The sequence below is a fragment of the Sceloporus occidentalis genome, unplaced genomic scaffold, assembly GCF_023333645.1.
Source record: "Sceloporus occidentalis isolate IW3139 unplaced genomic scaffold, rSceOcc1.0.p SCAF_191, whole genome shotgun sequence".
In the NCBI taxonomy this organism is placed as follows: Eukaryota; Metazoa; Chordata; class Lepidosauria; order Squamata; family Phrynosomatidae; genus Sceloporus; species Sceloporus occidentalis.
Genome location: NW_028317171.1, coordinates 1,249,425 through 1,276,857, shown reverse-complemented (window position 1 = coordinate 1,276,857; position 27,433 = coordinate 1,249,425). Strand labels below are relative to the sequence as shown.

Here is a 27,433-nt window from a genome sequence, read left to right as displayed (position 1 = left end):
AGGAGAATGCCGCTGCCACCACTGCTGGGACTTCTGATCGCGTTCTGGATGCGTCCCAGAGGAGGCGATTTTCAGGAATGCTTCTAAAGAGTTCCTGAAAATCATCTCCTGGAGGACGCATCCGGAAAGCGATGGGAACTTCTGGCATCGGCGTTTTCCTGTGTGGTAAACTGCATACTATGCCACCTTCCGTTCCCCTCACACCCCTTTTTGTAATGCACCAGGCCCATTCCAGGGGCCTGTGCGATAAAGCCCATAGTTACTGAATGGCTTAAGTCTAAAGGAGTTTTGTGTGAGGGGTAAGGCACTGGTGTGAGGCAGTTCTATGAACCCTTTTGGGTCATTTCAGTGAATTTTTCAGAGCTCAAGAGTAGATTGAAGAGGCAGAGGGCCAGGCACAGTGGTGTACAGATGAGGTTCTGCTTGCTTCATTTGGTTCCAATCCAACTAAAATCTGATTTAAAGAAAGCTGAGCCCACAGCTTAGGAAGTAACATTTGCTTGCTTATTTGTGTGTGTGTGTGTGTGCGTGTGTGTATATATATGCCACTTTCCTCTCAACATGAGACACAAGGAAGCTTAGAGAAGGCTAAAAGAAGAGAAACTAAAAACCTGATCATGAAAATGTTATGCAATTAAATAAATCGTAACATTAAAAACCATTACATTCTAAAAAGTGTGAAAGCATTAAAAACACAAGTATGAAATTAAAATTAAAATCCCATACAAAATGCTTCCAATTATCAATTAATCATTAAATTTTTTAATAAAAAGATTTTTTGCCTGCAGGTGAAAGCAGAGGAAGATAACAGAAGTGTTTTCTAAAATGTTGTCTTAAAAATGCACTGGTTCTTTGCTGCTTGGTGTCCTCAGGGGATAGCACTTGGGTGCTACTAATTTTCTGGTTGAAAACTGTGCCTCCTCTTTTTAGTAATGCCCTCACTCTAGATTTGACTCTTGTTTACAGATGGGGCTGACAGCACAACACCATTACATCTGTCACCACGAAGAGTTATTTTTGTGCCAAAGGAACAGACAATAAGGCCTGCAATAACCTCATACTTATGAGGGCCACTGCCAAAATGCCCAGTACTGGGGCAAACTTCCCTATGTGGCAAAGAATATGTACGCAAATACATTTATTCCTTTTATGGCCTTTTAAAATCTTTCTCCAAAGGGTACACCCCCTGTTCCCCAAATGCTCAGCAAGATGTCCCTTCTCTCCATGAACTATACTGTAGATGTGAACATGAGAATATGTAACAGAGTATATAAAACAAAATGAAAGTCTGGAAGAGATCTTTCAAAGCTTCCAAATGATGTTTAGATAAGGAGTTGATTAAAATACGCCCATCAGTCATTTTGCTGGCATTCCTGAACCAACCACTGTCAACTGGCAAAGGTCTCTTGAGACAGAATACCTGATAATGCATAAGGATATGCATCACATAGTCATAAATCTCTTCAGCAATGCGGCCCTCTGGTCTCCAGGGAAACAGGACAAATTCAATGCCAAGAAGTGGCACTAGTATGAGGGTGGCTCTGACTGCCTTCATATAGAGATTGGATTCTGCTTGGTGGGTAACCTTGAGCTTGGTTATCAAAACCCGAACAATATTCAACAGGAAAAAGAGATTCACCTACAAGGAAAGTAAAAGGATATTGTTAGTTGTTGGTAATTCTGTTGTACGAATACTCGGCTAAACATCTAGGCCAAATTGTGTTGATTATGTTAACTATTTGTTTCCCAAAGGAAACTCATAAAGAGCCAGAATGATGTAGTGGTTTCAGCTCTGGATTACAATTCTGGAGAAGAGGGTTTGCATCCCATCTCAGCCATGGAAATCCACTGGGTGACCTTGCACAAGCCAAACCTTCTCCAGCTAAAAAGAAGGCAAAGGCCCCCTTTGAAGAAATCTTGACAAGAAAACCATGTGATAGATTCACCACAAGTCAGAACGACTCGAAGGCAGACAACAACAACAGCAACAACAATAACAGGACACAAAACATTCCTTGTGGTCTACAAAACCTCTCAACAAGCCACGCCACACCAAATCACAGTGCAGTCTTCACTCAGTGATGTGCTGGCTGTATGAGATAAGGCACATTTCTTTTGGCAGAAATGATCTTCTGTCAACCGAGATTCCCCCAAAGGGCAAGTTGGTGGCAGAAGACCTCTGGTGATGAAGGCCTAATTCCCATTTACCTGTTAAACTGGGTTCCTGACTGAATCTACAAGGTAGGCTGGGAAGAAGGCCGGGGAAAAAAGGGAGGCATGACCATGATGGAGATACTGGGGAAAGCTACAGCCAGTGGGAACCAGGGTAGATTCGAATCCAATTTGAATCCGCCTGGTTCCCACTTAGGCTGAAATGATTTATTACTAAATAAATTGATTCAGCCCCCAAAACACCCCATTTTACCCGTGTCTTTTTGACGTAGGTTAAATGGGTAAAAATGGGTAAAAACCATGGCTCCCCTTTTCGAATCACTTTAGCGATTCAAATTAAGTAGAAACCCTGGTGGATGAAACCGAATCATTTGGAATCACGAACCATAGTGGGAATTAGGCCAATGATCTATCAGCAAAAGGGTCAAAAAGGGTGGCAGAGAAGGGTTGTAGTGAGATAGGATTAAGCCAGGTGTTTTATTATGCTCAAGGACAAAGCCAAAATCCTGACATAAAGCTAAACCAGGGCCAAGGCTAGTCCTAAGTAATTTCTTATATCCCTAGTCTGGGAGGGTTTTGGAATGTGAACACAGCTTCAGCTGGGTACTGTGGGTCTAGTTCACCCTCAGCTATCTTGGTCACTTAGGACTGTGTTCTTAGGCAAGGAACTGGCCTGGTCAAGTCATGATGAGAAGGAAAACATCTTCATCCCTTTAAATACATTTGTCATGCTATGATGTATGTGACAACCCTGAAGTACATTTTGTACACCATAATGTTTCACATAATAAATTGCTATGCATGGCACCTACCCTGTCTCTAAAAGTAAAGTAATGACCAAATTTTCATCTTGATTAACTGAGCAAGGTGTTTCATTCTTCAACACTGGAGTCACTGTAAGGGCCCTTGTCTGTTTCATCCAATGTCTTGCTGGGCATGCAGTAGCATGTCTTTCTTTGGTAGAATAGAATTAGCTTTCTCTGCCTCCCGCCCCCATTCTTTAGAGCTCTCCCAAATATTTTGGACTTTTAACTCATTGCTTTAGCATGATGATATTTTTAAAGACACAGTTCTGCTGCATGTCATGTAAACTGAAAGGGGAAAAAGGAATATTTCAAGAGGGAGTGTAGTAGCATAAGCAAAAGAAAGCTCACTTCTTACTCAGAAGAGGAAGAAATTGATAAGGAAGCTTCCATCACAGATGGCATGTGGAAGTTATTTTATTTATTTAATTTTTTTTTAAACTTGCCCTACATCACGAGAGCTCAGGGTAGTGTATAAATCAAACCAAACCAAACCAAATTGTTTAAAACAATTTTTAAAAAATAAGCATTTTTGTAATTTTATGAATGAATGAATTAGATTAAAAGCATATCAAACATTTTCATAAGTTAAAACAGGTTCATAAAGATAATATATTTTAAACTGTGTAGATGGATACTCTGGAATAAACCTGCTATGCTATAATGTCTTTAGTAAACAACCATATTTACTTGGGACTGAAATGGAACCAGTGTCGGTCCAAGGGCAAAGCATTTCACAGCTAGTATGCCACACATGAGAAGGACCTTTTCCATCTCTTGCCACATCATACTAACCTCCCTGCTGAGACACAGAGGGGTCTGCTGCCCACTCAGAAGACCTTGATCTTTGGACAGGCAAACAAAAGAAGAGGTGCTCATCACATACTGATGTTTCTACATTCATGTCTTTAAAAGTTCTCCTAAGGAGGAGACATGCCTGAATGTAAGCCCCTCTAGAGTTTGTGTTCAAGTAAACACTATGTCAGTGTGACACAGTAGTTTGAGTGTTAGACTATGACTCTGGAGTCCACAGTTCAATTCCTTGCTCTGACATGAAACCCACTGGATGACTTTGGGCAAGTCACATGCTCCCAGCCTCAGGGGAAGGCAATAGCAAACCGCTGAACAAATCTTGCCAAGAAAACCCCATGATAGCTTTGCCTTTGATTCACCATAAGTTGGAAATTATTTGAAGGCACAAAAGAACAACAAACATTCATATGTCTAAAAACTCAAAAGGCACTAGATCCCATCTGACCTTAAAAGCTAAGCAAGGTTAGCTCTAGTTAGTGCTTGGATGGGAGACTGTCAGAAACTGACAAAACCAACTCTGAATATTCCTTGGCAAAAAAAAAAAAAAAAAAAAAAAAAACTATGAAATTCATGGGCTCATTTTAAGTTGACAGGTGACTTGAAGGCACATACACACATAATAACATTCATAAAATTGAGCTGTCAATTGTATTTCCCTTTTTAAAAGGCTTTAAAATGCCCAAGGCTTTGATGCCAGAATTCTAGTTCATATCTATGGCCCTGTTCAGTATCTTTTATAGTTCTATGGGATCCTTTTTGAGAGAGTGACTAGAACACTACAAAGTATTGTTAATTTAGCTAAATGTTCACATTCAAGTTTATGATAAACAGTACAATCCTCATATATATGAGATTGGTATCTGTGGTTTCATTTACTATGTCTGAAAAAATATGTTCTCTCTAGGCATTTTCTAGGTCCTCCAGCACAGTTCTATAGTGTGCTTCTTGAAAAAGCTGACCATAGAGTCATATTGGAGGATCTAGAAATGCTTAGAGAGGTGTTGTCTCTAGAACCTCTATGTCCTCCAGCATCTGTCTATGGTCAACTTCCTCTGGAAGTAATTCATTTCAATAAGGTTTGCTATTATCTGCAGTTTTGTGTTTCCATGCTAAGTCCAGGAACGTATCCTCCATGGATATGGGGTCATACTCTACTATTTTACCTTATCTTCATCCTTCTATAATAAGATTATTAGATTACACCAACTCTTTTATACGGATGAAGCTCAATGGTAGAAAACAATTTTCTTCCCCCAATATTATCATTTCTTATCTTGAAATGTACATACCAACAGAGCAGCACAAATTGGACCATGGACTATGTACAATAGATGAGTGTCTGAACGAATCCAACAGCTGTAAGGAAGCAAACAAAACAGAGAAGGAAGAAAATTAATCTCTTCTTATTGTGATAGGAGGATTTTTTTTTTTAAAAAAGTCCAAAGTTAGCAGGGCAGATTTTTAACTTACTTGTCATTGAAATATATGCTTCTTGCTACAGCATGTATGCAGGCAGGAATCAATGGGAACCCTGTGAACAGGAAAGGAAATCTTTCTTAGTACGAAGTCTAAATTCTGTGACTGCAGAAGCAAGGAAGGAAAGATAGTGGCCCATATAATAGAACAAAGTCTCTGGGGAGGTGGGAAACCTCCTCTAATCTACAGGCCAGAGGAACAAAGGCTCTTGGTTCAATCCAAGCATTTTTAACCAAGCAAGATGGAGAGCAAGGAAAGATCGGCCCAGGCCTTGTCCACAGCACCTTGTTCTGATGCTATCAAAATTAACTCCTGTTCCTTCCTTTCCCTGGCGTTCTGCTTCTTTTGCGTGTTTTGCATTATAAGAAATCTATTCATCTTTAGTGTGTTAAAGGACTCTTCCTTGTTTATGTTCTGCAGCTGGCTTGCTTAATATTGTCATTAGAACCACAGAGCAATTTGTGTTTGAGGAATGAAAACCTATTATTTGTTCAAGCTCCAGTATTAGTACAACTAATTCTTTTATTCACCCAACTTAACATGACTGAATAAATCTGTTTCAGTTACTCCATGACTAAAACGAGGTTTTGGCCTGAATATGGGCAGATAGTTAATATAATTGAATTAACAAACTGTTGCTAAGGACATGAATGATCCCAGATTTTGCAGTGAGACCACTGAGTACACATGCAGTTAAAGCAAACACTTAAGTGCTTTTCTGGAGGACAGCCCATAAAGAAAAGCACAGACAAATTTTTATCCCCACAGTTGTTTTAATGTCACACACACACACATACACCTGGGGGGAAGTTACTTTGCTGGACTATATGCTGGTTAGGAGGTTTATGGATTTACAGTAAAAACAGTATTTTTTTGGTACTGCAGCAGTGACAAGTAGAAAGGATTGTTAATATGCTGCATTGGTGGATAACCCTAACTCCTTCTGTCAGAAGAATATTACAGAAATGACACATTTTGGATAAGTGGTGTCCATTCTACTCTTACTCACATCTACAGAGACTGCTGTACATCCTTGAGGTTTGATCCTAACTTGTTCACTGTTATGCTGTCTTTGATGGAATTTCTCCCATTTCTAGTTTTTTTCAATACAGTGGACCCTTGGTATTCACTGGGATTTGGTTTTGGAACCCCCTGTGGACACCAAAATCCATGGATGCTCAAGTCTCATTATATACAGTGGTTTTTTTTTTTGGGGGGGGGGGGTATTTTCAAGCTGTGGATGATTCCAGGGATGCACAATCCATGGATACATAGTGCAGAAATCCCATGAAATGATTTGAATTATCCTGCTCTAAAAACAATTTTGGGACATAGCCCACTTGAGAAGATTCAAGATACAGGCTAAGAAGAGATTCTAGCTGGTGGCTTCCATGTTGTTAGGATAACTTTGAGTTTCAGACTGAACTGCAAAGGAAGTACTGTACTGTATCTAAAATGCTAGACCTATTTGAGAAATAGGGTATGGCCTTTTCAAGTTCTGAATAAAATCTAGAGCGGAATGAACACTCCACTGACATGGGAGCCACCATCCACTATGGAAGAGACCTTATCTTCTGAAATTTTTGCCTGGGTCTTTGCTGTAGAGTAGAAAGGGTTGTAGAATAGAAAGTCACCTTGGAGACTTTGAAAATCATGCCAAATTCTGACTTTAACTTGGGGGTAGTGATTAACAGATCATATACAGGTCCCTGAAATGCTTAGGGCCAGAAGTGTTCCATATTTTAGATGGAATTTTAGAATACCTGTATTTGCATATACATAATGAGACATACTTGCTAATTAGCTTACTTGCTGTTCACCGCTATGATCTTTGGAATAGCGGTATATAAATAAAACAAATTATTATTATTATTATTATTATAATGAGGCTGAAGAGAGACTGAAGATCAGTGAAATGGTGGGAGATGTAGATTCCTGTCATTTCACAGATTCTCACATCTCTCTTTCCTTGCTGAGTAGCTCTCCAGCCTCACAAGTACAGTACAGGTACATAATCTGCTACTTGTGTTGTAGCTCAAAAGATTTTGGATTTTGGAGTACTTCAGATTTTGGACTCTTGAATAAGGGATATCCAACCTGTACTAAAACAGACACACTGGCTGGTAGCTCTTGCTGCAGAAGATACATTATGATGGCTAGACTAAGTTGTCAGAGGCATTCCATCTTATTGCCCTGGCTTACCTAAACGTTTAAAATTTTATTTTAGTACATCTAATATAACAAGGAAAGGAGAAGTCTTAGTACTGGGTGTATAAACCTGCCTGTAGGTAAACTGCCAATGTTAGAATCACTACAAGTTAGCAGAGAGAGAGAGAGAGGGAGGGAGGGAGGGAGGGAGGAGACAGAGAAGGAGAGAGAGATGCTTTACTTAGGCTTCTTATAAATGACTAATTAGCAAAATCAAAGGTTAGAGTCATCCTTATAAACAAAGAATGATTTAGCATAAAACACTTTATTTTAATAACACTGACATTTTTTAGAATACAAATCAGACTCAGATTAAGCCTTGATTACTCTAATTAAAGCGATGTTAAAACATCTGTGTACATGAGTCTGCATAAACTAAAACTGTCAGCAATGTCTACATTGAATAGCTTTTAAGACTCCCCAAATACAACAAGACACATAATATTAAAAGTTACCCAGTAAGTACATAAATAAAAATGGATCTCAGGTGGTATGAGGCATGCAAAGTCACACATTTTACAACATGCTCAGAATCTTATTGCCCATTCTTAACAGGTAAGGGCTGACTCTCATGACAATTTGCCTAGGCCAAGCCCTTCAAATATTTTTTGAGGGTGAGAGAAGCAAGATAATGATCTGTGCAAGGTGAGGAACACTCTACTGCTCAAGCCTCTTTCTGAAGGGCTATATCTTTTGGCAGTTGTGAGAACTCAGCAGAAGGAGAGCCACTGAAAAACCACTTTGAGTAATGGGCCTACATGTGTAGCAAACATACCCTCCAACATTTAACAAATGAAAACTAACCAAGCAATATTAGTCTGGTCAAGATGGCAAATTATTAATGAGGAAGGACATACAAACTAGGAGAGGCAGCAACGCTTTGCTTCTGCCTGAGACTACAGTGAAGGGCAAGACTCAGGTCGCTCTTCCCTTCTCTCACCAGATGAATTAAGTGAGTGCAAACCACTTTTGCAATCTGAACTCATTTTGCAGCAATTGAACCAAGCTGAGGACAAAGGGGGAAGAGGAGAGAGAAAATGGGGCTCAATACAGACGGCCCAAAATGGGCAGGTCTCTGCCGCCCCCTTCCGCGCCGGATTGGGGCCAGGGCAGCCTCACCAGCAGCCCCTGTGGCCCCAATCCAGTGCTTTTCCAGGCCATGGAGAAGCGGAAAAATGCTGCTTCCCCATGGCCTGGAAATGGGGTGTCCTTGGGGCTGCATGCCCAGCCCCTTTCTCCTTGGTTTTGTTACCATGGCAATCTAGTTGTTGCAGGAACAAAGCGCGTGCCTGAAATGGAGCTCCTTTCTGCGCTGCAGATATGGTGCTGCAAGTGCCCTCCAGAGGCACAGTGACGTCACGCATGTGCCGGTCCATGTGGAGGCGGCACGTGCATGACGCTATCATCCCGCTGTGTGTATGGATGGCGTGCCTTCAAAATGGCGCCGTCCATATGAACTAGGGCTGGGGAGCATGCGGCTGCTGCGTGCTCCCCAGCCCTAGTTTTGGTCTGAGGACGGCGCTTCTGCACTGTCTGTATTGGGCCTGGGATATTTCTAAAGGAGATGAAAAAGTGGGACAGGATGAATTGGGCCTGTCTTTCCTGAATCAGGATGCAATGTAGATAGTTGCTTTGGAATAAAGAAGAACACACAAGTAAGTACCATGATGTGAAGTGAACCTACTGTATGCAGGATTTAACCAGGCATATTTGCAGGAGGATGCTCCACCAGGTAAAAGTAAACAGGCATTCAGAATGACAGGAGAATAAACAAGGTTGTAGAGACAGCTGCTACAACCATGGACAGGATCATAAACCACTGTAAATCCTAGTGGAATTTCACTCCTTTGAGTTCTCCAGTGTTTATTCTCACAGGGCTATCACAGTCTAACTGGGTCTAATTTGTCTTCTTTTTTAAAAATAAAATGAAATAAAAACTGGATCAACTCCAGAAAATGTCAGCATACATCAGAGATGAATGGCTTGCTGCCTTCAGTAGTGTTCTCTAGTTGAGGTATTTTCTTTTTCTTTTTTCATCTCAAGTAGTGTTCTCTTTGCAGCCGGAACAAAGCAGGTCAAAAGGAACTGCTGGGAAAATAAATGGTGGTTCGACCTCCTACCCTAGTAATGGCGAGACTTCTCTGAAAACAAACAGTCATTCCTGTATAAACACCTCCAAGATGAGAAACAATGAATAATTACCCCTTAATGGCTTTTTCATAATAAAAGACTATTTTTTTCTCCATAAAGGAGGAGTCACTTCCTGATTCAACCAAATGCAGCCTGCCTTTAGCTAAGATAAGTTTGTTGCATCAACAGTACATGCTTAAAAGCCATGGCCAAAGTTCATTTTCCAGTTGAAACAAAAGGGGCAAATCAGAATGACATTTAGTTTATTGCTTCTTTGATTATTTAGTTATGGGTGTAAAGGGAGGGAACTTGCTGATGGCTTATGATCTCTGAGCAATGCTGTCAAGATTCTCTGAAATTAAAATACTCTTATGACTGGACCTTGAAAGAGATATTGATGCATACGACTGGGAGAAAAACAAAAGGGAAATAACCTACCCCATCCAAGAAGGTAATACCACAGTAAGTGCTGCTTTTCTGCAAATACAGCCACCACAATGAGTGTGTGCAAGTAAATGCCTTCACAGAGCATCCAGAAGTAATTGCAAACCATCAAGTAAAGCTGGAAGAAGTGAGCCACTTTGCATCCAACCTATGGGGTGAAAATACCATGGATCTTTAACACCATATTCAAATCACAAGCCTTTCTATATAATACAGACAAGAATAAACATTTGAAACTGGAATTGATTAAAGATGCAGAGAGAGAGAGAGAGAGAGAGAGAGAGAATATTCTCTTAAATGTCATATTTTGACATTTGTCTTTCACTTCTTCCCTCTCCTTTTGAAAATGCTGCTTTAATACTACAAGGCTTCAGTGTTAGATTTACTTAAGGAAGGTCACGACAGGAAAATTTCTCCTCCTTCCATGCTACGTCCAACAGAACTCTCTCTCACACACAAAACATCTGTCTTAAGGATCAGCTAGAGCATGGGATGGACTATCAGGTTATGGTGGAGAAAATGCTAACAGGAGATGGGAGGAAGGACAGGAAATTTACCTTCCCTGAACTTTTTTTCACATATGCAAATATGCAAACAATAGCTTTATGGGAATTTGCCATACACATTTGCCCAAAACATTCAACCAGTCTGACACAGGCAAAATAATACCATATTGGGCAGGACACTCAGGCTGGAGTTGCAGAGCACACTGTGGGAAACCAGCCAAATAAAGGTAAAACAAGATAAATGATTTTGCATTTTCGGAGGGAAAACTGAGAACTGTAGCCTAAGGCTGTCTTTGCATTTGCAGGTACTGGCTCCCCAATCTATTTATGTGTGTTAGAAAAAGCACCTGTATTACCTATCGTATCATGAGACAGATTTTTATGTCTGAAAAAGTCATCTATTAACTGGAGAGGGGGGTCAATTTCATTTTTGAAAAAACTTGGTTGCTTTGGTTTATTTTGGGGTTGGAATCCTGTGATCCTCTAGATGTTGTTGGACCACAAATCCTAGCAGCCCAAACCAATATAGTCAATAGTGGAGAGATGCTGGAAATGTCAGCCCAAATACATCTGGAAAGTCATGTGATTTCTACTGGTGACTCAATTCTTGAAATCATATACTCCCTCTCTTTACTGTAGGTCCAAAGTAAGGGAGGAATTATGAGGCCTCCAGATATTGAAGAGGCAGGAAAAGCTATCAAGGGAATGATGTAACTTTCTAGGTGTAAATAATTTTCAGTGTCTCACTTTCTGCAATGCTAGAAATTTGGGGATTGAAATTTCATGGAATTCTAATCAGGTGAACAACACTCCCATACCCCCCCTCCCCAGCTACACACCTGGAAATAGAATGTCTTGGGTATGGGTTCACTGTGTTGTGTGGCTTCAAATTGTTTTCAACTGATTACAGGGGTTTCTTGGCAAATTTGTTCAGAAGGGGTTTGCCATTGCCATCTTCTGAAGCTGAGAGAGTGTGACTTACCAAGGTCACGCAGGGGGTTTTCATGACTGAGCAGGGATTCAAACCATGCTGTCCTGACAAACTTTCAAATATGGTGTTTAATTTTCTTTGCATCAAGGAGCATAACAACTGCTTTATTTAGTTAGCTCTTTTGGTTCCTTAATCTAGTTGCCTATAGGGCCCCACCCCTAACTTTAAACTAGTGGGAAAGAATAAATATTATCTTCACAAACTTGGAATAATCAGCCATGCTTACAAATATAAATATATATTCTAGATCTTCTCAAGCAACAGTGCATGAAAGTGTAAAATCTACCTATTCATACAGTGAATGGAAGTGTTAATAATTTATTTAATGTAGGATGTGTGTGAGCATGTGTGTATGTGTGTATGTAGCTATAAGACAGATAAAGCATACAATTTGTCTCTTACATTCAAGCTATCCCCAAGTGCCATTAGGCACTCACTCCAGCACACAAATGTGGGCATTAATGGTAGGCATTAATGGTGGGCATTCACTGATATAACTGGCAGTAATTTGCAGAAGTACGTTGACACTTTCCCTATCTGCCTCTGTCATAAGATTGCTAGTGACTATGAACTAGTGATTAAACAGTACATTGGTCCCTTGGCATCTAGTGGGGATTGGTTTTAGGACACTGTGGATGCCAAAATGTGAGGATACTCAAGTCTCATTATATACAATGGGGTAGGAAAACGGTGTTCCTTATATAATGAGGCAAATTCAAAGTTTGCTTTCTGGATTTAAAAAAAATATTTTCAAGCCATGGATGATTGAAAAAGTGGATGCAAAATATGTGGACATGGAAGGCTGACTGTGTTCTAGTGATCTTATCCACCTGATCTGGATCAAGACTGCATGGGTGTAGAACACAGGTAGGAAACCTCCAGACTTTGGGGATGGACTGTCCTTGCATTGCCTGAAACCACTGGAGGATGCACGCCTTGACCAAATCCCACAGGCAAATTTGCTGCTGTGGTTGTGGTGGCAGCAGTAACCTTACATTTTTTCTTTTAAAAGAAGACATGCACTTCCTGTGCACCTGGTTCATTTGTAAATAGACCTGCACTTTTGAAGGCATTTGGGAACACAATTCCATTTACAAATACAGCATATGGTGAATGTACATCTTATTTACGTAGCGGCTGGCAGTGAAGACTGAACAGGCAGGGGAATAAGATCCAAGGGATCTTGTATGAGCAAACTTTATTGTTATTCAATGATTATACATCTCTTTGTTTCTTATAATACAGTAACACAACCCAAATCTTGTGCACTCACAGGGTTAGCGGCAACAAGCTGTTGATTGCTGGCAACTCCTGTCAGGCAGATGATTGTGACAACAGAGTTGCAAACAAATGAGAAAAAAAGATTTTTATGCAAAGTGATCCTCTGGCAGCTCAGGCTCCTGAAAGCAAACACATGTAGATAGTCAAGGGATCTCCTGCTAATTTTTCTCCTTCTTACAAATAGCACAGAACTGTTTCTGGGTAGCAAACTGAATCACTTGGTAATGAGTTGTGTTTGTATAACATCTACCCTTCCAGCATCAAGGAGCTAATGGCTCCTTTCAGTGGTGACACATTCTAAGTCAGAAATGGGAATTATGTGGCCTCCCAGATGTTATCTGGCTGCAGGTCCCAGCAGCTCCAGTCTGCACAGCCAAGAGTGAGAAAAGTGGAAGTTGTAGGAGATTATCACATCCAGAAATCCCGCTGGGATAGATGTGGGATTTAAAAGTCCAACATGGGTGTCATCACATACAGCCATGGTTGGGCGTGTGCAACCCATATGCAGCCCAGACCCCAGCCATGCTTATCCAGCAGCTTTTCAAAAACAGGAGCTTGTTTATCCTTCTGTTATTCTGAATGCCTGTTTACTTTTACCTGGTTGGGCTCCCTCCTGAAAAGTTTTGTTGTTAACTGCCCTTGAGTTGATCTCAACCATATGCCTAGTCTATCCCAGTGGGATTTCTAGGTGTGATAATCTCCGTAGTCTCACAAAATATGGAAGGTTGAATGATTCCCACCCATGTTCTACCTTAAGAAAGGTGTGTAGTTGTTTCCCACCTCAATCCATGGGGAGAGGTGGGTAAGAAATAATAATAATAATAATAATAATAATAATAATAATAATCATCATCATCATCATCATCATCCTTATCTGCATTCTTCTAAGAACACATATATTGGAAAAACTTCGGGCCTGGTCATCATTATTATATGAAAATTATTATATGATTTGACCTTAGTTTCACCAAGGTTTTTCCCATGCTACATTATTTATAGCACTTTGATATCACTTTTGACTGTCATGGCTGTATGCTATGGAATTTGCATCCTATGGAATTCTGGGATTTGAAGTCTGGTGAGGCTTTCTGGCTGAGAATTGTAAAGACCTCACAAAACTGCAAATCCTGGGATTCTATAGAATGGAACCATTGCAATTAACATGATATCAAAGTGCTATAACTGTAAAGTATGAAAAAGACCCAAATCTTCACCATATTTGAATTGAAAATTGAAGCTTAGAACTCTGGGAGCAATCACTTGGTTGTAAACACACAGAGCTCAACAGCTTCTTTCTGCATCTCAATTTTGACTTGAATTGTTAAATGTTACACATGGCATTATGTATAAAGGCTTCAATCAAAAGAGTAGTTGCTATATAAAAAATAATTATCATTATACTTACTTAAAATAGAAGAATATCACAAGAGAAATCAAAAGTGAAACAATGGAAAGGCTATGCCCAATGATAGTGAGATAATACAAATTCAAAGCTGTCTGTAATAAGAGAGAAAAATAAGGATGAAAACTCAAATACAGCAAACAAAGGGCCCAAACAGACAGGCCAAAATAAAGCTGCTTTGGGTCACTTTGGAGGTATGCTGTTTAAATGATACATGTGTCCTAAGAGTCTGAAAGCCATGCAAAAGCCTATGGACTGGAGCACAGCTTTGGCACAGATTCTGGCCTCTTAAGATGCAAGTCTCATTTTAACAGCATACCTCCAAAGTGACCTGAAGCAGCTTTATTTTGGCCTGTCTGTTCAGGCCCAAAATAACAATGCAGTGCTATCTCATATACTTCACACAAAATGTGATTTGTTAGAAACAGAACATTAGTAATTTCACATTAGCAGTAACCCAGCTTCTTAGCAACACTTCACTGTCTCACAACATGCTCTGGACTGCTACTGCCATCTTCCTCAGTCAGCATGGTAAAAGATCAGGGGAGTATCAAAATGAGGCTATTAGGTTTAGACAGAGTAATCTACACTCTTATGAGACCACAAAGACCCTACTCTCTGGATCACCATTAAGAATAATTGTCTGTCGGGATGTAAAGATGTCTGTATAACTGAATAATAGCCTGTGAGATGTTGTCTGTAGAGATGTAAACCTTTACTTATATCCTTCCACAAGGGTTCTCCTCTGGGTGACATATTAGAATTTCTGCACATTTTTGTATGGCTTTTCACCTTTTAGGTGTTTTTGGCAAAAAATAAAATAATTTGCACATTTTTTATTTTTTGTGTGCAGGAACCAAAATGAATAAAAAATTTTCACTTAAAATCCTGACATGTGAAAAATCCCACTAAGGTTGACCATTTTTTCTGTAAGGTTGCTTTGATGCACTGACACCTTTTTTCTTGTCAAGGAGGAGAACACTTGCAAATATTCTTTACAAATATTACATTAATCAGTACTAGTGGCAAGCCCTTTTCATTGGTGAACCGCCTCATCTTCTTTGGCTCCCATGTTTCGAAATATAAACGGGCCAAAAGAACCAGACGTATTGACAGGCCTTTAATTGATGTATAGAATGTTTTGTTTATTTTATTTTGTTGTTATTTTTAGAAAAGTATAATTTAGTTTTATTGTTCTACACCTTCTTTGAACTTAGCCTGGGATTTTGAAGGTTGTGCCATTGTACACTATGGCAAACTGATCAGTCTTACTAGATTGTCGCACTACACTCTTATAATTCTGCTATTCCACTTTTACTGCTCTGGCTGCATCCTATAGCATTCTGGGGTTTGTAGTTCAGTGAGGCCTAAGAGCTCTCTGGCTGAGAAAGCTAAATGCTCCTCCCTAAACTGCAAATCCCAGAATGCCACGGGAGACAGAGCAGTAAAGTGGAATAGCAGCACTATAAAAGTGTAGTACAGTAATCTCCTTAGAGTACAGACCAGTTAGTATACAACCTACATTCAATTCTTATTTCCAGTAGAGGGGAGCCATTGAATCAGTGGAACCTTTACACAATTTTAGACAATGAAACTATTAGACAACTATTGAATCTTTTTTGACTCAGTAGTTGGGAATAACCACTGGGTATAAGGTAAAAGTAAAGGTTTCCCCTTGACATGAATGTCTAGTCATGTAACTGACTGTATGGGGCGGTGTTCATCTCTGTTACTAAGCTGAAGAGCAAGCGTGGTCCAAAGACGACTCTGATGGTCATGTGGCCAGCATGACTGCACCAAATGCTGTTACCTTCCCAACGAAGTGGTACCTATTTACTTGCACTTTTACACACTTTTGAACTGCTAGGTTGGCAGAAGCTGGGACTGCTGTTGGGAGTTCACTTCGTCACATGGAACTTGGGCCATGAACTGCCAACCTTCCAATAATCTGAACTGGTTTCTTAACTAAGTGCTTTATCACACTAGAAGGCAAACAGGATTGAAACAAGAGTTAAACTATAGAAAACTAGGAAACGTCGTGTGATAAACTACAGGCATTTCTTGGTTTTCTCTAATTTAACTCTCATTTAAAACCTGTTTGACCGCTAGTGTGATAAAGCCCTAAGTCACCATGTCTCTTACTCCCACATCCCTGTTCAGACTTAGGACCAAATCTGCTGTCTAATAACCAGTGCAGACTGAAATCCATATCACACTACATTGTTACATATTCCATTTTACCTGCCATGGCAACATCCTATGGGATCCTGGGATTTGCAATTTAGGGATAGGATGTTTAGAATTCTCAGCCAGTGAGTCCACGGACCTCTCTAAACCACAAACTGCAGAATTCCACAGAATGTTGTCATGCCAGTTAAAGTGGAATAGAAAGTTATAGCAATGTAGGATCTCAGAGACTCATCGCCCGAAGGCTTGCCACCACTGTTTGATTGACAAATCAGTCACAACAACTGTGAACACAATGACAATATGAAAGAGTTGCAGTCTGTACTGGTGGAGGGACTGCGTTCAACAATGAAACAATGGCTCTTTGATATATTCAAGGTATATAGAAAGTAAACAAACATAATTCCCAACACAGTGAAAGCTCCCCTCCAAAAGTAGGGATTATATTTGTTTATTGTTCAGCTTTTCTGAACGCATAAAATACAAAATGACTTCTAAGTGGTAAATATTTCTATCTATCAATTCTTTGAAAGTGAGCAAGAAGGACTCATTAGTTTTTTAAAGCTTCACTTATTTTCAGAGTGGTCTATTTGAAGACAATGGGGCCACTTTATACTTTGAGAACTGCAAACCACTATTTTGAAGAACAGCAGCAGAACTCTTCTGGTCTTGCTTAACATTCAGTTTAGTTTTTGAGGCACATTTGTGCCTTAACTTTGATTCATTTCACGCTGTGCCTATTCAAAATGTGCAGCAAATGAAAGGCTTCTGAAGTGCTTTTATGAAAGTCATATGCATTGTGGGAGGATTTAAAAGCAGCACATGAAAGACATCTAAGCAAACTGTAATCGACATAACAAACTGCTAATTTTCTATCGTGTTGTTGGGAAAGGTATAGGTAAATGAACATTGATGCAAATACAGACGAGATAATCTGATACATATTACAAGTAAAATAATATATTTCTAAAGTAAATTCACTTGCCCGTCTAAGTTTGGCTGCTGTTTCCATGAGTCACTTCTACCTCATTGCCACATTAAATGTACTGCATCTAGTGGGAAGGGGATTGCTGGATGGCTCTCAGCATAAGCCTCCCACGGAATAGTATGCCAGCTCTGCTCTTAAAACCCTCTACTCTTATTCATGTGATGATGCTCACAGGAGAAACTGGATCCATGTCTGTACAGGCAGGATCAGGCCTTGACCCTGCCACTGGTGTTTTGGCCTGTATTGTCTAAATGATGGCCAAATAAAGTGGCTTCTAATTGCTTTGAAGGTGGAGTGTTTCGATAACGCACAAGGTGAAACTGGGTGGAAAGCGAAACAAAGCTGCACTCCAGGGTTAAAACCCAGAGCAAAAAAGAAAAAAGAAAAGAAAAGAAAAGAAAAGCTGGGAAACTCCAACTCAAGGTGGAAAATGTGCATCATTGCATCAGTATATAAATAGCCTGGGAATGGACCACGTGGACAACAGGATTTCAAACTGGTTTGGGAAAACATGGTATTGAGCTGCTTTTTCCTGCCCATCTGCTCCAGCCCACAGAAATATTAGATCAGGCTATTACAATCTTCTGCATACTTTTGCTGAAGTAAATCCTGTTGAATCAATTAGGCTCACACTTGGATAAAACAGTGTAGGATTATAATATATAGGCATTTTATGTTTTGCTGAAACTGCAGCAAAAAGTGAATGTGTATCATACAAAAGAAATAATGGTACTGTGTTTTTGAAACAACCCCCTTCCTCTGTCTATAGCATTCAGTTTTTCAATCTACCTGCAGTTTAGAAGATACTTCTGCATTACAGAGTGTGTAGTTTGTCCATGTTCTGTTACTCTCAGGATGTACAAACCAGTGTCCATTTTCTTCACAGGTCTTATAAACTTTTTCTGATTTAAAAAAAAAAACAGGGGGAAAAGACATACACCAGTAAATACACTGTTGGCATTTTTTTAAAAACCAGTGATCATGTTGTTAACTCACAATGACATAGCCGAACATTATTAAAATGGCTTTAGATATATTCTCTTATACTGTAATGTAATGCCCTTCCAATGTCCAAAATAAATAAATAAATAAATAAAAATTAAATAAATAAAAAAATTAAAATTAAAATGGAATAAAAAAAGAAAAAAGAAAAAAAAATAAATTCACAAAACTGTGCCAGTCTAGAAAACAACCCACCAGTCAACTATGGGAGCCTAGCTGTTTTCCTGTATTTGCTACATGCCTGTGACTAGCTGGAAATTATCAAGCACTGATAGGCTAACAGGGCTGTGTTTGACTTAGGGATTGTCCACACAGGCCCAGTGCCCTGGTTTCCCTCTGGTCTCATGTCGGCTAGTTTAGACAATGCACACCAAAACACCTGATCCTGCCTGTACAGGCACAGATCTGGAGGATCTGTTTTGATCCCAGAGTAAAAAAAACCCTTTTACTCCGAGTTAAAATATATCTGGTTTTATAGCAAAACTGGGCTGTTCAGACATTCTCCCCACCCCACATTCCCTACCATTCTGGTGTGTGTTCCATTTGAGAATACCCACAGTTACCTGGTCTGATGCGGAAACAGTAGTCTTGGCCATGTGAGTACAGCCAGGCTCCATTTCTGTGTCAAACAGGGTGACTGGGAGGCTTCTCAGATGGAATGCCCACTGAAACGGTAAGGAGCATCCCCAGGTCCTGGGTCGGTGTGGGGACAGGTGGACACATCCCCATGCCGACACAGGGACTAACCCATACTATCCTGTCCCATCTGCTCAGGCCTGCAGGATCCAACTGCACTGTAGAAATAACGCAGCTTGAAACCACTTTAACTGCCATGGTTCCATCTTTCAGAATCCTGGGACTGTAATGTTACGAGGCACCAACACTCTTTGGCACAGAAAGTTAAAAACCTTGTAAAAATACAAACCCCAGGACCCTATAAGATGGCACTACAACAATTAAAGTGGTATCAAACTGTATTATCTCTGCAGTCTAGGTGCACCCTTAGTGGACCTGAAATGGTTAAATCACAGGAGGCTATGCACCATGTTATTTAATAAGAATCCCCCTGTACTGGAGAAACTGTCACTTAAGGTATTTCTGTCCCCTTATTCTCCACCCTAACTCCCCTTCCGGAAAATTCCACACTTAACACTGTGGGACTCTTACATATTCCCTCTATAACTGTGCCTCCAATTCATGAAGGCTTCCACTTGGGATTCTTCTCGACAGTTGCAGCTGCAACCACCTCCTATAGATCTTTTGCACAAGCCACCTTCCAAATAGAAAAGTTTCCAAGCTCCACTCAAACTCCACACTTATGTAAGGGGTGGGGTGGGGGGAAGAGACTTCAAGGATATACACATTTAAACCATGAACCAAAAAGGTCCTTTTTAATATTATGGTTGAAAATTGCATTCACTGGTTTTTGCCTCAGCAATTTCTGTTACTGACAACTAAAATCAGTGTTGTTCAGCTGAAAATGGGCTGACTTTTTTTCTGTTGCTTTCCTCTAACTGAAGAGTGAAACCACTTTTGCTCAGTTGCAAAATGACTTGCCCCTTCAGTGCTGCAGCTGCTGTAAGGGAAAATTCAGAAAATGTTTCACTAGTTTGTGGAGCCTTCTCTCTGCCTCCTTATATCTTTGGAGTTGGCCACATGGGCCAAAAGGCCCAACATCCCCTGGCTTTGCATCATCTAGATTAGGTGGTACAGGCTAAAACCTTTGAGGCAGGATCAGGCCCAATCCTGCCTGTCCAGAAATGGATCTGGTCTGACCCTGAGGTAAAGGCGTAACTAATCCTTGGTTTTCCAGAGTTTCTAAAAACTTGGTGGCGAACCTAAGCTGTTCAGATGCCCCCTACTGTACTCCTTATCTTGCCAGTCATTGATTGAGAAGCCCCCCCCCCCCCAGTCGCTGTGTTTGACATGGAAACAGGGCACACGACCACACAGGTGTAGCCAGGTGCCTCCTTTCCACATCAGACATGGTGACTGTGGGGGTTGTTAGTCGGATCAATGGTTGGCAATGTAAGGAGCAGCATGCTGGTCCCAGGCCAAGGTTTGGCATGTGGATGGGTCTGTGAGCACCAGCCTGTCCCTATGCCAACCCTGAGACCAGGCTGGGTGAGCACCAGGGCCAGGAAAACATGGGGTCGGCTCATGCTTTCTTGGCCCATATGCTTCAGGCCCTAAGCAGCTTTTTCTGTTTATGACTGTATGATGAAAAATAACAATTTCAACTTGAAATAAGTACAGCACAGAAGTAATCTATTAGACTGACTATCAAGTTTGTGGCTCTCTAACATTAACTGCTCATGGTACAAATTATTCTTATGTACACAGAAGTAGTTTCAGAAATTATATTTCAAGTAATTTGCCTTGTTTTTTCTTCACATAATTGACAAACCTCCAGGTCATCTGTATACCTTTGTATTCCTAAATCCGTCCAGAAACACGGTTCAGAGTTTTCCTTTAACATTTATATGTACTCATGCATTTATATGATATGCTTGAATATAATGTTTATATGATATGCTAGAATATAAATGTTTCTAACTGGATGTAAGGTAATTTTTCAAACGTTTTATTATTTTATGCTGGCTGTATGCCGTAATACATTCATTCATTCATCTGTATACCATGCCCTCCCACCACCCTATCTGAAAGTCATATTTTGTGTCTCCTACAATAGTACAATGTGCTTTACTTATTTCAAATTGTTGTGTTTTTCATCATACAGTCATACAAAAGTAGACTCCATTGAAAGTTTGTAGCTGCCACTGAGGATGCAGAAGGTACATTTGGCATTATGATGATAAACAGGAGGAATGGGGAATGAATTGCATTACAGCCTCAGCCTACTCTGCACTGGTGTAACAACTAAATTACAAACTGAACTATAGAATAACAGGAAAGCATAACAGGAAACCTTCTTGAGGACCACTCACATAGCTTGTTATTAAACAACACAAATTTACCTGTAGTGTCAAAATCCTGAAAGTAATCAGGGCAGTTTTGCACTGCTGTTTTTCCTGCAGCAACATCATCCCAGCACAGCCAGCCATCCCATGTTCTGTTGCAATGAGGTTCTATGCAAAGGAAGACATAAGAAATTATATACTCTCTGATCCTCATTTATAAAGGATTGGATATAAGTCTCCCTTCATTAAAAGAAGGAAATTTCTGTGCTGAAAAGTCTTCTGTTTGGACCCAGTCAATTACCACATAGCTCTTTTCAAGGAAATCAAAATCTACTGCATCCATTTCATTTGAATTTTCACAGCATCTATTATCCTTCCAAATATCAAACTTTGATTTTCCATTTTTTATAAGGGACACCATTTTGCTATGTCATTCTATTTAATGGGACTTGAGCATCCACAGATTTTGTTACCCATGGGGGATCTTGGAACCAAACCCCAGCATATAACAAGGATCAACTGTATGTATGTATGTATGTATGTGTGTGTGTGTGTGTGTATGTATACACACACACACACTGTGTGACCCTGGGTTTGGAGGAATTCCATGTTAATCTGTGCACTGTTCTGTTGTTGATGTCAGGGCCCCAGGGTGGGAGAATATGCAAAGAGGGTTACTGTCTGCTAATTGGTGATTATTATCTGCTGGAAAGTCCCTGACTATGGGTGGTTTCTCATTTGCATTTGATGAGTCCTCATTTTGCTATTTTTCAGGACTGGTAGCCAAACTTTGTTCACTTTAAGGGTTTCTTCTTTCCGGTTGAAATTATCCAGGTGTTTGTGGATTTCAATGGCTTCCCTGTGCATTCTGACCTGAATTTGTTGGCACGGTCCAGAATTTCAGTATTACCAAACAGTATTTTATGCCCAGGATGGTTTATAACATGTTCTGCTACTGCTGATTTTTCCAGCTGACTCAGTCTGCAGTGTCTCTTGTGTTCCTTGATTCGTGTTTGCACACTGCGTTTGGTGGTCCCTATGTAGACTTGTCTGCAGCTGCATGGTATGCGGTAAACCCCTGCGGCTGTGAGAGGGTCTTTCTTGTCCTTCGCTGAGTGCAGCATTTGCTGGATTTTCTTGGTTGGTTTGTAAACCATGTGGATGTTGTGTTTCTTGACCAGTTTCCCTATTCTGTCTGTGACTCCTCTGATGTATGGTAAAAATACCTTCCCTTTGGGTGGTTGCTTGTCTTCACTCCTCTGGGTTTTTCTGGGCCTGGCAGCCCTTCTGATATCTGAACTGGAATAACCATTAGCCTGTAGAGCCTGGTCTAAGTGCTTCAATTCATCTTCCAAGAAGAGGGGTTCACAGATCCGTTTTGCCCAGTCTACCAGTGTTTTTATTGTGCTTCTTTTTTGTCCTGGCTGATGGTTGGAGTGCTTGTGTAAGTATCTGTCCTTGTGTAGGTTTTCTGTACACTGTGTGGCCCAAACATTGATTTGTTTTGCAGATGACTAGGACATCCAAGAATGGCAGTGTTCCTTCTTTTGCTTTTTCCATTGTGAATTGGATGTTAGGGTGGATGTTGTTCAGATGGTTCAGAAACACAGCCAGATCTTCTTCTCCATTTCGACGCAAAGTAATTTACTGTTTTCTGTTAGTGCCAATGACATAAGGTATTTTGTAGACCTTTTCAGTTACTGATTTCAGGACATAGAACTTGCCAAGGATAATTAGCTTGATCTCCTCCCAGCAGGTAAAAACTTACTTTATTTGGGCAGGCATTTTGGCAACTCAGTATACATTGCTCATTATGAGCTGGATGCTGCATTTTCATAAATTATGGGGTGAAACACATGGGCAAACCAAAGCAGTTTCCAGCCGCTTTGAAGGCAGACCATTTAGATGATGCACAAGGCAAAAGTGAGTGGAAAGTGGAACAAAGCTGTGCTCCAGGGCTAAAAACTGGAGCCAAAAGAATTCCAAATACTCCAATTTAACACAGAAAATGCACACCTTTGTGCCTGCCTATAAATAGCCTGGCATCTGTGCAGGGCTGTGGCAAAGCAAAAAAGTGAATGTGCGACAACTCCAATGGATTTTTTTACAACATACAGAAACCAGACAGTCCAACAGGGGGGCATGGGGTGAAGGGGCATGAAGGGAGCATGTATGGGGGAGGGTTCCATGATTGTGCTTTGCCACCAATGCACTGAAGCCCTGTACAGGCGGTGCATTGCATGTGCAACTTTGACCAATGAAAGGCATGGCCATCCAATGGAATGGCATCTGGGCAGGATGGTGGTAATTTGAGGTTAAAGGCAGTGTGTTTATGGGACAGTGCATATGCAGGTGGCAAGGCAACAAAAATGAAATTAATGACTCAGCATGGCTTGAGAACATACCATGCGGACTACCCATGGCTGTTCAGCTCGCCTTGGGAGCAGGCTATGCGGACAGCAGAATTTTGACCTGTTTTCAGAAAACACAAAATCGAGCCACTTTTTCCTGCCCATCTGCTCTGGCCAAAGTCTTTTAAATTTCTTTTAAATTGTTTAAAACTGTCCCATTCATATAGTTCTGTTTTAATATTTTAGCCTTTCTGGTTTTAATACAGCCTTTTACTCAGTACTGCTGTGACCCATCTTGAGTCCCATTTTTGGAAGAAATGTGGGACAGAAATCCATTAAGTAAGTAAACTGTGTCTCCTTGTCCATATATGAGAATACATGTTTATGTTGTGGCACAATTGAACATCTCAGAAGCAAAGCACTTTAAATAGCAATTCCAGCAATATTAATATGTTATGACTCACTAATGGGCTTTGAGATGAGCTTGATTGCTTTTTAAAGCCCAATGGCATTGATACAGAAAAAATGGGATGTTAAAAGAGTCACCCTAAATAATATCAAATGAAAAGACAATTATTTAAACCCTACAAAGTTAAAAATGCAGCATGTCCCGAACAGTTTCCCAACTCAACCCAGCATATTCTTGAGAAACGGAACAGCCTTCAGCAGAAAGATCACAGCAAAGAAGCTCTTTCTAGGTTCCCTAGGTAAAGAGTCCCAGTGGTTGGGGCCATGATATAAATGATGCTGCTGTGCATGCTTTCTGTGTTTTCGCCTGCATGATGAGAAGAGCCATAGGGTCCTGTTTGAAGATGTAAGGGCCAGCAGAAGGTGTTTCTGCAAGTATGCAACACTCCAGCTCCGAAGCTTAAAGTCAATGGGAAATGGCAAGGATAAATGTTATTTATTTATTTAATCTATATTCCACCTCTCTCCTGACATAGGCATTTTTTGACATTCCACCTTTTCTTGACGTGAGGCCTGACACAGCTTACAAAAAAGATTAACACAAAGCATAGCAAAAATCCAGATAGCTTTTTTATAAAATTAAAGAATTAAATAACTTGTCCCACATACAAGCAAACAAAATAACAAAAACAAAAAGAACAAAAAACTCCACAAAATCTTCTGATCACGACCTGTGAACTGTTATCCACGAGTGCTTAATATACAGTTTCATTGGGAGTTGTCATTGTTTGTGAGTACTAATGTCTTCATAAGAAGAACACACAAAATGGTTTTATTTGGATGACTATGGCAATGATGATTTACCTTCATTCTCACGTGGTAAAGTATGCATAATTTTCTGGTAACATTCATATTGTGCTGTCATAATTTTATTCATAGTAACACCTAGTGAATGGAGATCTGCTGTTACATTCTTATCAGCTGTTAGAAAGTGTTGTTCAGTAGAATTTCCTTCTCTCTCTTCTGGAATTGCTGTGACACAAACCTTAACAGAAAGTCAGATATACTGTAGTGAGATAAACTGTAAATTGCCGTAGTTGTCAAGACAGCTTAAACAAGTAGCTAGAATAATTAGTGCAAATAAATTTGAGCGATTACTTCAACTAACTGAGCAGCAGAATTCTGAAAAAGTCGGTACATACTCATGCAAGTGATCTGAGAAACATGAGAAAGTTTGCTCTTCAAAAATTATACAGTAGCCCCTCCTACAGTAGGCCTACAATAGCCCTTCATGGGGGATCCATTCCTAACCCGATATAAAAATGGCAACTCACAATTATTCGAGTCCCATTGAAAATAATGGTGCAAGCAGGACCAAGTATGGGGGCCTGCCACCATTTTGTCCCCCTCCACTTGTCCCTCCTGTGAAGAGCGAGACTAAGGACTCCAAGTCCATGAAAAGGGAGGGGCAATTGCAGTCTGTTGCCTTTTTGTGATATGAAGGTGACCTTCAGTTCTGCAAGGCAGGTCCTAATGATCTGGTAAAGCTTTGAGTTTGGCCTGGTTACAGACTGGATGTCCACCATTTGCAAGTCAGCCTAACTCTGTATAAAGAGGTCTGTCACCAAAAGGTTTGCCAGCAGATGACTATCATTGCCAGCAGATGACATGAACACAAAGATAGCGCTGGACTACTTGTGATCGACGTAGGTGAAAGTACTATCTACTTCAATAAAGTCACCAGTCTAAGGTATCAAAGGTAAATTCAAGAAATCAATAGGTGAACTACTGTTTCTTAGAAGAAGCAACTCCCCTCTGTTCCACTGAATAGCAGAAATGATAGAAGAGTGTATCTGTGGGTTCAATAGTATAGAAGTAAAGGAAGCTGCCTTCCACCATCAAAATATTAAGCAGCCTAGTGACACTAACTGGCTGTGGGGATTTCAGACTGGCACCTTTCCTTGCCCTACCTAGATATGCCAGGGACAGAATTTAAGACCATCAGCATGCAAAATGTATGGTCTAACACTGAGCTATGTCCCTTCCTTAACCTTAACCTTAACCTATGCTCTAACCACGAACTACTTTTGATCTGTTGGCTGATATAAGGATCAAAAGAATGGCATATTTGTTTTTTTCCTGCATTTAAGGAAAATGCCAATACATATCACAACAGAGATGAATCCAACATACGTGATTTTCACCTCTATCACATTTTATCAGCAATTCTGTGGCAACTCACCAAGGTAATGGCTAAAAGTAACAGCAGTCGTATGATCCACTTGGTTTCCATCTCTCAATCTAGGCAATGTAGTTTTGTGCTATAGTTGAACAAGAAGATGTAACTGTAATCAAAACAAAATAAAAAGAAATATTTTTGCCAATGTGAACTTTAAGACTGCAACTCTGTATCACCTTACCAAAGGAAAAGTTCCACTAAATTCAGGTGGAACTTATGTCTGAATAGAGGTGCATATGGCTACATATGCTAAAACAGTGACTCCCAAAATGGGTGGGAACATTGGAAAGAGCCAGAGGGGTGGAGAAGGAAAAGGCGCTTGCAAGGGGGCTTCAGTCAAAGTACTGGCATGCAAGTTTGACAAGGGGAAGAAACTGCCTTTAGGACAATACTAGGGATGAAGAGTTAGACCATGTGGTGGTGGTGGTGAGAGGTAGTAACAAAAAGTAGCTTTCATATTTGGGACCCTGCTTAAGCTTTGTGAGCTTTCCTGGAATTTGGCTGCCAGGTTGGAGCTGTACTGCTACTCCTCCTTTCTTTTGTTGGACAGGCTGAGAAAAGATGTAGCAGAAGAATCAATGGTGGGTTACAGACCGCCAAAAAATACGTAGTGACTACGTATTAGGGTTAGGAAGGTGCGGTGCTTCCGCACCCCCTAACCCTAATACGTAGTCACTACGTATTTTTCGGTGGCGGCCGTTCCAGACGGCTGCCGCCACGTTTACGTCTTGGACGCACAGCATCCAGACGTGTTGCGGCGCCTATGACGTCGCGAGTGCACCAGCGGCGCCTCGTGGCATCATAGCTGCACCGTGGAAAGAAGCTCCATTTTGGAGCTTCTTTTTTGCTCCGTAACAGAGCCGCGCGGTTTGGCTGCAGCGGCTCATTCACGAAGCAAACAGCGGCGGCGGCAGATCGCCGCAAAGCGGCGGTTTATAACCCGCCATAGTTTATGGGAAAAAGGCATGACTTGAAGCCATATAGGGAAGGTACATTTCTGAAGAAGGAAGGGAAGGATTATCCGGGGTAGATTCTTTGGAAAAGTCTTTTGCCTCAGGACAAAAAAAAGGAACACAATAAAAACAATGGTAGACCGTGCAAAAAGGATCTG

The 27,433-nt window shown here is 40.5% G+C and overlaps 1 protein-coding gene across 3 annotated transcripts in view; it reads right to left on the bottom strand.

The window, feature by feature from the left end:
* The window catches only part of CALCRL (calcitonin receptor like receptor), a 99,691-nt gene that overhangs the window by 7,184 nt on the left and 65,074 nt on the right, over window positions 1-27,433 (bottom strand). For all 3 annotated transcript variants that reach the window (XM_089502027.1, XM_089502029.1, XM_089502028.1), the window contains 10 exons: window positions 26,326-26,428; window positions 24,948-25,128; window positions 21,382-21,492; window positions 18,191-18,303; window positions 14,230-14,321; window positions 12,817-12,943; window positions 10,041-10,194; window positions 5,259-5,319; window positions 5,078-5,144; window positions 1,421-1,639 (listed from right to left, as the gene is read on the bottom strand). In XM_089502027.1, the coding sequence (XP_089358153.1) occupies window positions 1,421-1,639; window positions 5,078-5,144; window positions 5,259-5,319; window positions 10,041-10,194; window positions 12,817-12,943; window positions 14,230-14,321; window positions 18,191-18,303; window positions 21,382-21,492; window positions 24,948-25,128; window positions 26,326-26,376 (1,176 nt within the window). In that variant the 5' untranslated portion in view covers window positions 26,377-26,428. The remainder of the gene's footprint in view (window positions 1-1,420; window positions 1,640-5,077; window positions 5,145-5,258; window positions 5,320-10,040; window positions 10,195-12,816; window positions 12,944-14,229; window positions 14,322-18,190; window positions 18,304-21,381; window positions 21,493-24,947; window positions 25,129-26,325; window positions 26,429-27,433) is intronic.